Source organism: Pelophylax lessonae (assembly GCF_965119305.1).
Source record: "Pelophylax lessonae genome assembly, chromosome: 1".
Classification (NCBI taxonomy): domain Eukaryota; kingdom Metazoa; phylum Chordata; class Amphibia; order Anura; family Ranidae; genus Pelophylax; species Pelophylax lessonae.
This window is the reverse complement of record NC_138768.1, coordinates 313,693,633-313,706,421: the sequence shown is the minus strand read 5'-3', so window position 1 is coordinate 313,706,421 and position 12,789 is coordinate 313,693,633. Positions and strand designations below refer to the sequence as shown.

Here is a 12,789-nt window from a genome sequence, read left to right as displayed (position 1 = left end):
CTGCTACACAATACTATGTAATAAAAAAAATAGGTGATTAGAAGTAGGGAATTATGAGTAATGATATTAGCATGTTGTTTTCAAATTTACACTGCAGCATAAAGGAAACCCAGTACATTTTATTAGCAGCCTTGCTAATGGCCTCATCAGGGCAACCTTTGTCCATATGCAAAGCATGTGCAATATAACAGGCCCCTGTCTGGACTAGAATGATATTCAAACTGCTACCTAACCGCAATCTGCCATAATACGAAGCTATATAAATAGAATTTATTCTTTTTTTGCATGTATTTATGTATAGATCATTGCTTACAAGAATGTCAGAAGATAAAGGCGGACCGTTCAGATCCGCCTGTCTGTTTTTTTGGTGGATCTGAACGGATGCCCCATGCATCTCTATGGGGCATCGGATGTCAGCGGAGACATGTCCGCTGACACCCGATCCGATCTGTCAAATCTGGACGGATGGAAACCCTATTTTCTATCCATCCAGCTGATCGGATGGGATCGGATGAGAACGGACAGACAGTCCATTCTCTTCCGATTACCCCATAGAGAAGAGCGGGGACCTGACAGCTCTGTCTCTGCACAGCGGGGAGACAGAGCTGCCATCTGCATGCTCAGCGGGGAATCGGCGAATCGATCCCCCGCTGAGAAAAATGGAGTCCGCAGACGGACCGCCAGGTGTGAAAGGGGCCTTAAACAGAGGGTGTAAACAAGTCACACAGCAGTATAAAAAAGTAACTCTCCTGTACTCAGGTTTCATGCTTTAAGAGAAGGAAGTGTAACTTATACTTCGTTAGTGGCGCCTAGGGTCTCACTGCCCTCTCAGGACCATAGGTATCCACAAGAACAACAAAGGTAATGAAAACAAGAGAAGGGCGCACCGACCTAGTGCAATACCATTAAACATTTATTTAAAGGTAAAAAAGGTATCATACTCACAAACGCATGTAATCAATATACATGTCAAAACACTGTATGGACAGATATCCTGCAGGAAATGGACTGTTCTAATACTGCAAGGAGGCCACATGGCATCTATACAGGTTAGACTGACATGTTTCGAGGGAGAACCCTCTTCCTCAGAGCCAATCAACCAACCTGTATAGATGCCATCTGGCCTCCTTGCAAAATTAGAACAGTCCATGGAAGATATCCGTCCAACAGTCCTGGAGGATATCTGTCCATACAGTGTTTTGACATGCGTATAGATTACATGCGTTTGGGAATATGATGTATGATACCTTTTTTACCTTTCAATAAACACTTAATGGTATTGCACTAGGTCGGTGCACCCTTCTCTTGTTTTCGTTACCTTTTAAGTCACACAGCAGTGTCTGGCTTAAGCTGGCCACAGATGGATAGAATTTAGGAAAAGTCTTAAGAAAACTTGTACAAAACGCCTCAGAACATTTGTATGTCATTTGAAAGATCTTGTTTGCTTTTAAAGTGTTATTAAACCCACAACAGTAAAATCAGTGTGTATATGCATGCTTGTTATACTCACTGTGGAACCTAGGGGGATAATCCTCTGCATTGTGTAAAAAGGCTGTTTGATCCTGTCTACTCTGATCCTCCCCCTATTCCCCTGTCCCCAATCCATCTCCTGATAGAACAAAGTCAGGGGACAAGCTGCACATGCTCAGTTTGGTGTGTATTGCTAGAGAGTTTTTTTTCCTTCTTGGGAGGGTGCATGTAATCAGCACTGTTCAAACAGAGGGTCAGGGGTCCTGCAGCCTCATAGGGCAGCCAGGGGAGAATTAAAACTCCTCCTACAAGCTTTAAACAGCCACTGATAGAAGTCACAAGACTGCTCTTACTGCTAATGAAAAAAGGTATATAGCAGTTTATATTTACTAAAACTATTGCATTTCCATGTTCAGTCTACTGTGGCAGACCAGATATAGTGAATGCAGGGTCCTGAGGGTTTACAAACACTTTAACATTTGATTTTTGAATGAATGAACATTACTGATAAAAACCACATACACTGTTAGAAATTAGTTCACTCAAGAAGAATTTTCTATCATGCTCCTTCAAATGTTCCCATCACTGCATTTGAAAGCGAACATCAATTTGACCCACTAATGATTAGAAAAGCCAACAACTTTTCATAGAACCTTCTTTTACTAACATTTTTCAGTCGCAATTCTACCCATCTAGGACCAGCTTAACTTTGATTATTCTCTTTATTTCAGTTGCTTACATACCTTAATAAAGTCTCTCTCAATTACTTGCCAGATATCTTCTAATACTCTAGATGCAAAATCTTCTAATGCAGTTATGTGTGGTTTCCCATTATGTTCACCTCCCCACTGGCAAGAGTATCTAGAAAACATCAAGACAACAGTAAGTACAGCTTGTACATTATAATCTGCATTCCTCTCCTAACATGAAAACTTACAAGCAGCTGCTGACAGCTGGGTGTTTGGTTACTCTGTTCTTCAAGTCCTTCACCCGCTTGGCAGCTTCTTGAGACTCTGCGGCAAAGTCTGGAAGCCAATTACTAGGCACAGACCTAAATGACAAGAACAGAGTGCAGTGTATGCTGGAATTAACAACACACAAGGTAACATCAAGAATGGGCAATTAGAAATGATAAAGGTTATAAAAAGAAAGCTGGCTCAGAAGGTAGGTTATCCTACGGGACAGCAACACTATATATTCTCCAGAAGTCTGCTGGAGAATCTGCACAATCTGCTTTGCTATGGCCCTTATGAAATTCAGGATGTGAAGACGAATCTCATATAATCCTGCATCTCTATAGTAGTCTTCTGTGCAACCTTTTGCATCATGGTAATGTAGAGTGGAGACTAGATTTTAACGAGTGGCAAGACTATACCAGCTTTTTGTATTCTTCAACAATTTTCATGATAACCAAAACTACAGCTTACTAAAACTAGAGATGTCAAATCTCTGGAAATTTTGAAGCCTGTTTTTTCCAGAAAAAATATAATTTTTTGGAAAAATTGAAAAAAACAAAAATCAGTATGCAGTAAGTTTATAAATTGAAAGTTGTTTAGTAATACTGGGAAGGTGAAATGCAGTGTACAAGTATATAAAAATATTATGCTTGAAGTAAAAGTACAGTTTATGCAGTAAATAAACTAAACTTGATTTTTAACCACTTAGGTTTTACCCCCTTAATGACCAGGCCCTTTTTTGCGATTCGTCACTGCATTAATTTAACTGACAATTGCGCGGTCATGTGACACTGTACCGAAATAAAATTGATGTCCTTTTTTTCTCAGAAATAGAGCTTTCTTTTGGTGGTATTTGATCATCTCTGTGATTTTTATTTTTTGCGCTATAAACAAAAAAGTGCGACAATTTTGAAAAGAAAAAAAATAATATTTTTTACTTTCTGCTATATAACATTCCCAATAAAAATGTAAAATCAAATTTTTTCATCATTTTAGGCCAATTTGTATTCTGCCACATATTGTTGGTAAAAAAAAAAATCCCAAGTGTATATTGATTGGTTTGCGCAAAAGTTATCGCATCTAAATTCTAGGGGAAAGATTTATGCCATTTTTATTAAATTTTTTTGTTTTACTAGTAATGGCGTCGATTAGCGATTTTCAGCATGACTGCAACATTGCGGCAGACAGATCGGACACTTAACTGAAATTTTTGACAGTTTTGGGGGGGACCAGTGACATTACTACAGTAATCAATGCTAAAAATATGCACTGTTTCTGTACTAATGACACTGGCAGGGAAGGGTTAACACTAGGGGCGATCAAAGGGTTAAAGGTATGCCTAGGGGGTGTTTTCTAACTGTGAGGGGGATGGGCTTATGGAATCAACACAGGAACCTGTGTTCGTAAATAGGAGGAACACAGGAGCCCTGTGTCGAATGCTGACAGAACAACGGTTTGCCGCATTTATAACGGCAGACCGCTGTTCTGTCTCCCTGCAATCCCAGCTGCCAGCCCCACAGATCAGCCTCCCCTCTCACAAATCGCCGTGCGCGCACCCCCACGATGGCTCCCGAGGAGCAACATATTGGTACGGCAATTCGCGCAGCCGTTCCACCTTGCCGCAGTATATGAGGTGCAAGATGGAGCCCACAAGCAAACTAAAGTGGAGCCTTTCCCCTGCAGTGCACCCTAGTGTTACTTGATCTGTATTCCAGGATGTGCTGGTCTTCAGCTGAGAGAACTTTCAATCATTTAAGACTTTACATAAGGTCTCAGAAATCTTTAATTAAGGTCGTAATGTTATATAGTTGAAATACTATGTCACAGAAATATTATCTATCATTGTAAAAGAACATACAGTGCATCTGGAAAGTATTCATAGCTCTTCACTTTTTCCACATTTTGTTATGTTACAGCCTTATTCCAAAATTGAATACATTCATTATTTTCCTCAAAATTCTACAAACAATACCTCATAATGACAAGGTAAAAGAAGTTTGATGGAAATCTTTGCAAATTTATTAAAAATAAACAAAAAAAAAAAAAAATCACATGTACATGAGTATTCACAGCCTTTGACATGACACTCAAAATTGAGCTCAGGTGCATCCTGTTTCCACTCATCATCCTTCAGATGTTTCTACAACTTGCCTGGAGTCCACCTGTGGTAAATTCAGTTGAATAGGCATGATTTGGAAAGGTACACACCTGTCTATAAAAGATCCCACAGTTAACAGTGCATGTCAGAGCACAAACCAAGCCATGAATTCCAAGGAATTGTCTGTAGGCCTCAGAGACAGGATTGTATTGAGGCACAGATCTGGGAAAGGGTAAACAAAGGTTTCTGCAGCATTGAAGGTCCCAATGAGCACAGTGGCCTCCAACATCTGTAAATGGAAGAAGTTTGGAACCACCAGGACTCTTCCTAGAGCTAGACACCCAACTAAACTAACAAAACAGGGGAGAGGGGTCTTAGTTAAGGAGGTGAGCAAGAACCCAACAAAACTCCAGTGTTTCTCTGTGAAGAGAGGAGAACTGTCAAGAAGAACAACCATCTCAAAAGCACTCAACAAATCAGGCCTGTATGGTAGAATGGCCAGACGGGAACTATTTCTCAGTAAAAGGCCAGCCTTGACTTTGCCAAAAGGCACCTGATGGATTCTCAGACCATGATTGAACTCTTTGGGCTGAATGGCAAGCGTCATCACCCGGCCAATACCATCCCTACAGTGAAGCATGGTGGTGGCAGTATCATGCTATGGGGATGTTTTTTAGCGGCAGTAACAGGGAGTCTAGTCAGGAACGAGGGAAAAATTAATGCAGCAATGTACAGAGACATCTTTGATGAAAACCTGCTCAAGAGCACTCTGGACCTCAGACTGGAGCGAAGGTTCAGCTTCCAACAGGACAACGACCCTAAGCACACAGCCAAGATAACAAAGGAGTGACTACGGGACAACTTTGTGAATGTCCTTGAGTGGCCCAGCCAGAGCCCAGACTTGAACCCGATTGTATATCTCTGGAGAGATCTGAAAATGGCTGTGCACGACGCTCCCCATCAAACCTGATGGAGCTTGAAAGAAGAATGGGAGAAACTGCCCAAAAATAGGTGCATCAAGCTTGTAGAATCACACTCAAAAAGAGTTGAGGCTGTAATTGGTGCCAAAGGTGCTTCAATATAGTATTGAGCAATAGCTGTAAATGCTTATGTACCTGTGATTTTTTTTTTTTTTAATAATGTTGCAAAGATTTCAAACTTCTTTCACGTTGTCATTATGGGTTATTGTTTGTAGAATTTTGAGTTAATTTAATCCAATTTGGAATACGGCTGTAACATAACAAAATGTGGAAAAAGTGATGCGCTGTGAATACTTTCCGGGTGCACTATATTCTAAGTTTTTTACCAGCGAAGACATCTCCCCCACCCTAAAAACTGGTGTGGGTGCCCCTTCATGCAGAAAAAGCCTTGTCCACAGGTCTGGAAGAGCCAGACCAGGTCTTCTTGGAACCTCCAGTGGAGGCCCCAACTTTTGATCCCTTGTCTTAAGACCCTGAGGGACGAAAAAACCTCTCATGAGCTGAAAAGAATGGCCCACGTCTACGATGGGGCTCCTTGCCCTTGGTAGCCTGCAGAAGAAAAGTACTCTTCGCCCCTGTAAGACCCTTAATGATATCATCCAAGGAAGCTCAAAACAGGCGATCTCTACAAGGGGGAGATCCCAGCAAGGAACTAGGTCCTTACTCCTGACTAGGCAGAAAAACACCTGTAGCTGAGAGTGGGTGTATACCCCCTGGGACTGTCCCATAGGCATAGTCAAGCTTTTTCCTGCCTAATGTCCTACTCTTGTAGGGGGCAGTATAACCCAATGGTTAAGAAGAATCAGGAGCTGTGTCCGTCAATGAAAGAAAGAGAAAAAGGTTTTCCTCAATGTTGAATTTTTTTCCAGGCCTTCCCATCTCTAACTATAACACTAATGTAAATCCCCTCAGCTACTTCTTCAGTGCTCTTTTATTTACCCAAGAACATCTGGATTCCTGAAGTAGAAGAGGGCCTTTGGGTGTCCATGCTTCTGGGTGTTACAACCCTGCAAAAACTGCATGGCCTCCAACTCAGTGACGGATCTTCCAGCTGGATATGTATGGACCTGGGAAGATATATAGTATATGTCAAGATCTTTATAAAGAACATAACAGCAATCCAACTGATAATCATTTCTGGTTAAAACTAAAGAATGAATGGCCCATGTAATCTCATTTATGACTTTTTTTTGGCACACTTATACAAGTGGCGTTACCCAAATGACATCATACCACTGATTTATTACATATGCTTCCTTTATGGCACTAAAAATACATTAAATGCCAATTCAGATGTCACCTGCAGCTACAGAAAAAAAATGGTCAGACACATCATAGACATCATTGACCTGTAGTGGCAACAAATACTGGATTTTAGAATTCATAAAATTAACATTTTATTTAATCTGAGCGCTCCTCATTCACCAAAAAGCTTTAATCTTAAACAGCACCATGGGTAGAAAACCTTTATCATAAACCATATTTTTACAATGCAGAAAAAAAAGATGTGTTTCAATAGATATAGTATTTATACTTACCCATTCATACTCAGGAAGGTGAGGCACTGAATACGTTTTTGGAGTATGTCCATATCGCTCTCCTAGGATGCCAATAAAGATTTGACTCCGAACAACTTCAGAAAGGCACAGAGACAACTGCCTATAATAATGCAAAAGAAAGATTAAATCATAGAACTTGATGTTCATTTTACTAGTGTTATTTTCCAAAAATGCGGCTATATTTTATACTGTCTTTGCTTTATTTTGTAGTGATCTAACCTGTCTTTCTTAGTTTCCTCTTCTGTAATTCCCCAGCGCAAATCAACTTCCTCCAGGGACAGGAAGTGAGACGCAGCCCGGAGACGCAGCTGTGGCATCACCTGCCCAATCAAGAGGTCTCTTTCTGAGTGCATGTCACGAAACGTGGAGGAAATGAAGACCCGGACACTGCACCACCTAAAATGAACAGAAAGAAGGCCACTTAGGTCATTTAACATTTTCCAACAGTACAAGCATTTGTTGCTCCAACTGACACTGTAAAAAAAACTTTTGATTATATAAGAATTACTGAGAATAGTGTCCTTCTCCCAACCTACTTAATTTACCTCTCTTTTTCCTTCCTTACCATCCATACTCTGCCTACCCCAATCCCTACACCCTGTGTTTTTTTCCTAACAAATTAAACCAGTTCCTATGCTCTTTGTCTCCCTCTTTTTAGGCTGCCATTAAACCCATCCATTTATGCAAAGCCATCACCTGTAACTCCCCACAATGGGTACCTGATTCATCTTTTACCTTCCCGTGGGTGATCCAAAACCAAAAATGTAATATATTGCAGTTTACTAATCATTAGACGTGGTGGCTGCATTAGCTTTATTTTTTTTAGGCTTTTTCCCCCCTCTTTTTTCATCTTGTAATACAGCCAATAACACATCTTCTGTAATAGCATACCTCCACTCTGTTCAAGGCTAGGTTCACACTGATGCAATGCGTCACATCGCATGTGATTATCACAGGAATCACACTGCATTCCTGTACAAATAACATGCGATTCTATGCGGTGCAATCTGAACCCATAATTTTGTAAGTCTCAAATCGCACTGAATCCACACAAAAAAGGAGCAGGCATCTTTTTTTGTCGCACTGAAATCAGATCGCATTGGGTGTTTATACCCATGCAATCTGATTCTGGCAAACGCACTGCATTCTGCGGCCTGCTTTTGGGGTGTTAACTTTTAATTGACACCCGCAGCAGATCGCATGGGGCACGATGCGATGAAGGAAATGCAGCAATTCCTGTGCATTTCTCACATTGCATTAGTGTGCACCAAGCCTAAAGGAGAAACAAAGCCACCTTTGGACAGCAGCAGTTTCAGTCTGGGGGGATGGGGGGGGGGGGCTTTAGATGCACTAGTAGACTTAAATACAACTAAACAAGATGAAGCAAAAACTCCAGCTAACTCTTTATAAGCAGTTACAGCAAACAGTTTTCTCCCTTTTGGGATAAGGGTTTTACATAAATAAATAACAGTTGACCATTCATTATCAGTGGTAAATTATTTGTTTCAACCCTGTAACTGCTAAATCTGCAGGACAGCTTGTTTTGTTGAAAAAACTAGAGAGAATTACTGGCCAGATAACCAGGTGAAAAAAAAGGTAAGAAAGTGTAAAAAAGAAAGTTAATGCAGCCATCATATCTAAGAATTGGTAAGCTCTAATAAAATAAATGTTTGCTTTGGGGTTGAAGACCACTTTAAAAACGGACCTTTTATTATAATAGGTCACAGATTATATATTCTTATAAGAAACAATTTGAAGTAACCATCCCTCTCTCTCCTATACCCCCCTTCCTTAACCTAGTTTCATCAACTGTAACCTGTACAACTCTCCCCTTTCTGGTTTTTGCATATTTAACTACTTCAATACTGGGCACTTTCACCCCCTTCCTGCCCAGGCCAAATTTCAGCGCTGTTCCACTTTGAATTGAGCAGTCATGCAACACTGTACCCACATTACATTTTTTATCATTCTTTAAAAACAGGTAGACCTTTCTTTTGGTTTTGATTTTGCTAAAATAAACGAAAAAAAGAAGAAACATTTTTGAAAAAAAAAAACTTTTTTTTTCTAAATTTCGGTTATAAAATTAAACAAATAAGTAATTTTTCTTCTTCGCAGATGTGCGCTGATGAGGCTGCGCCGATGTGCATTGACGAGGAGGAACTGGACGGCTGTGCCATAGCCATCTTTTAGCTACAGCGCAGTTGGGAAGTGGTTGGAGCTGAAGAGAGTTCAGAGAAGGGCAACTAAACTAATTAAGAGATTGGAGGACCTTAATTATGAAGAGCGTTTACAATCGCTTGATTTATTCTCCCTGCAGAAGAGACGCCTGAGAGGGGACATGATAGCAATTTACAAATACCTCAATGGTGATCTCAGCATAGAAAAAAAGCTATTCGGTCGCAAGGATTGCATGAGGACATGAGGCCATACAATGCGATTAGAGGAGAAGCGTTTTAACCTCAGGCAACGCAGGGGGTTCTTTACTGTTAGGGCTACACGATTGTGGAATACTCTACCACAAAAGGTAGTTACTGTGGGAAGTATGGCTACTTTAAAAAGACTCTTGCATGTACATCTCAAGGATCAGAACATTCAGGGGTATGTGAGATGATTACAGCCACACACACCTACACAGGTTGAACTGGATGGACTATTGTCTTTATTCAACCTCAACTACTATGTAACTATGTTAAAGATGCAAGTACTGATAATAATTAGATATACTGTATATAGTCTCATCTAATTTGGACAGAAGATGATTGCGTAAAGCTTACCTCTGTTTTGGAATTGTTGTGAGCAGACCCTGAGATGATGATTGACTCCTCTTGACCTTATCTGGGTCTTCTGGAACCTTGAATCTTTCATTTACCTTCTCAACATGATCCAGCAGTCGGTCAGTACCCCTCTCTGACACATACCTAAAATAATAAAACTTAATCAATAATGGCTTCATTAGAGTTGGTGAAATAACTCAAAGACTATAGAACTTACTTCAACACCTGTTCAGTGAAGCCACACAGTGTCACATCTTTGCACTGCTCAATGGAGTCCTCACTGTGAGCGAATAAATTGAGAAGGTTTTAGTTATTAGAGTAATGTGATCAGGATGCATAAAATCACATGCATACATCAAATGAACCTTTAGTGAAGAGTATGTGTCTGAAAATACATGCTGAAAACAGCAAACATTGTTAGCTAATTTTTGCTACAAAAATTGCATCACTGTTTCTTTGAGCAGAAAACACAGACTTTTCCCTTCTTTCAGTTTATCCCTTTAAGGAACACAAACATTCACCTTATATAAATATGTTTACATGCCATCTACTCTATCAAAGTACCAGATCATCTTCCTTGAAGAAAGACATTAAAGGGGTCTACACTAAACCTAGCCATACATGGGTCCGTTTTTTTTCTTTCAGCTAGCAGGTTGAACGAAAAACACTCACCTCATTCCCCAATCCACACATTTCGATGTGGATAAGGGAATTCTCCCCATTGTTTCATTGCATTCTGACAGTGGAACTCCCTCCCCTTAAGAACACACTGACCAGTGCTGCAGCTGTTGGCTGCAAGCGCTGAATAAATGGAAAATTTCCAGCAGGACCATTCATAACAATTCGATCAATAGATCAACTTCTTATGAGCATGAATGAATCAAAAGTTGTCAGTTTCTTGCTGAATTGGTCGGATTTTGATCAATTTATGGCCAGCTTAACAATGGGCAATACTGTATACCCATGAAATGGTCTAATACCGCATAACCTGCATAGAGCATGCGGATTAAGAATTAAAAGACACAACATTTAGCATTGTAAAGATAATGTTCTCCACACTATTATCTGCACAGAGTTTGAGATAACATTCCCAGCATCCCCAACATTGCATTGTATACAGAGGGTTTACAGAACCCAAGTGTTTAGGTTACAATTCTGAAACTTGCAATGCGATCGTAGCAGGCAGTTTAAATAGGAGCTCTTTTTGCTCATTGTTTTTATCCTAGATTGGTGGTGAGAAGTTACAACCTCTCATGTTTTATTGCTGTCTTTTTCCCTTCTTGGGTGTTCCAACCACAATATTTGTCCTGGTGACCATTGTCACAGGTGCAGACATTGGTGAAGGAAAATCGAAAATGTTATTGCTGTCCCCAGCACATGAGTACAGGGATTATCTTCTGGTGGAGACACCTGCTATCAATGAAAACCTTTAAAAAGGTGGGACTCTTCCTAAAGTAAAAGGAAATCCACCCAACAGCAACACAAAGCAATAAAAAAAAATCAGACAGGTTTTCTAATCATTCGCTGATCTCCCCAGAACAAACAAAAAACAATGTTTGGAGTTCTTGCAATGGTCTAGCTACAGACTAGAAGCAGGGAAGAATCTCTATGTTTGCTAAAATCCTTGCAATTTATAGAACTCAGCTGAAGAATAGAAATGTCATAGAAGAAAACTAATGAACAAACATTTTTTACATGTTTATTTATGTACCTTTTGAAGCCATGGGGCAGTACCATCACAGAGAGGCATTCCATATTCACAGCCCGCCGGTACTGCTTCAACACGGATTGGAACTCTTCACCAAGTGGAGTGTGTGTGAAAACCAGGATAGTATCCACCTGTGTATTGAAATAACACAATATGTATCATAGATGCGGATACTTCTAGGTCGTGGTTTTAAATGCCATGCCTACATTTACAATTGGCAAACATTATATGTGCTCCTAAAGAAAATATACCATATTTATCAGGGTACAACATGCACCTTTTTATAAGAGGGAAGTTTTAGGAAAAAAACTTAAATTTTAAATAAAGAACTTTACGTCATGTGACCACATTTTGAACAAGAAACGATATCATTGATCCACTCTGTAAAACATTTACTTCTAAAGATTTTATATTACTGCCTAATGCTTATAATCTGTGTGTTTTACTGCATCCTGGAGCACAGATTTAAAGATTAAAGCTGAAAAGATATAGCTATAGTGCAGGTATGTGACACTTGTATTTTGCCAACACAGCCCTCAGACCTGTAGCAACAGATTTAAAAGTAGAACTTGGATACGCCCAATGATGTTCCTCGGGTACATAGGAGCCTCAAAGTTTGCCAACACCAGCCTGCTGAGATCAAAAAATAATGTGCTCATTATATGTACCATTCCCCAAATTAAACATAGGTGAATTCAATTTGTTCATAATACCACAAAGGAGTTTTAATTTAAAGGATAAGTTCACCTTTGGGAACATGTTACACCCGTTTTTAGGGTGGAACATGTTCCCACTGCTGCATTGCCTTCCCGATCTGTTGCCTGTAGTGACAGCGAGCCTTGGATCTTCTCCCTGATCTCGCTGTCACAATCTTAGAAAAAAAAAAAAAGTGGCAGTGCGGGGCTCTGTCCACCCGGCCAGGGCATTCATTCAGAAAGTTCTGTGAATGGGAAAACTACAAGTACAGACATCCTTTGCGGCTATCAGCTGGTAGCTCTCAATGAACTACCAGGGCACTGTTGAGCGCTCTAGGTAGTTCACTGATGCTTACTGTCAGCATGCAAAAGAGGTACAAGCAGACAGTCTGCAGGACTCCTGCATTGCAGGTTTCTAAAAAAAAAAAATGCACTTTTTTTACCTGCTTTTTAGAAGGTGAACCTATCCTATAATCCAGTGGTCCTCAACTCCGGTCCTCAGGGCCCACTAACAGGCCAGATTTTAAGTATTACCTTAGGGAGATGCAG

General features: G+C 40.2%; 1 protein-coding gene across 1 annotated transcript in view; it reads right to left on the bottom strand.

Moving 5' to 3' along the window:
• The window catches only part of TEP1 (telomerase associated protein 1), a 91,684-nt gene that overhangs the window by 53,678 nt on the left and 25,217 nt on the right, over positions 1–12,789 (bottom strand). The window contains exons 15-22 of the mRNA XM_082244270.1: positions 11,549–11,676; positions 10,055–10,117; positions 9,838–9,981; positions 7,283–7,459; positions 7,043–7,163; positions 6,444–6,571; positions 2,408–2,521; positions 2,214–2,331 (exon numbers count right to left, since the gene is read on the bottom strand). Of these exons, the coding sequence (XP_082100396.1) occupies positions 2,214–2,331; positions 2,408–2,521; positions 6,444–6,571; positions 7,043–7,163; positions 7,283–7,459; positions 9,838–9,981; positions 10,055–10,117; positions 11,549–11,676 (993 nt within the window). The remainder of the gene's footprint in view (positions 1–2,213; positions 2,332–2,407; positions 2,522–6,443; positions 6,572–7,042; positions 7,164–7,282; positions 7,460–9,837; positions 9,982–10,054; positions 10,118–11,548; positions 11,677–12,789) is intronic.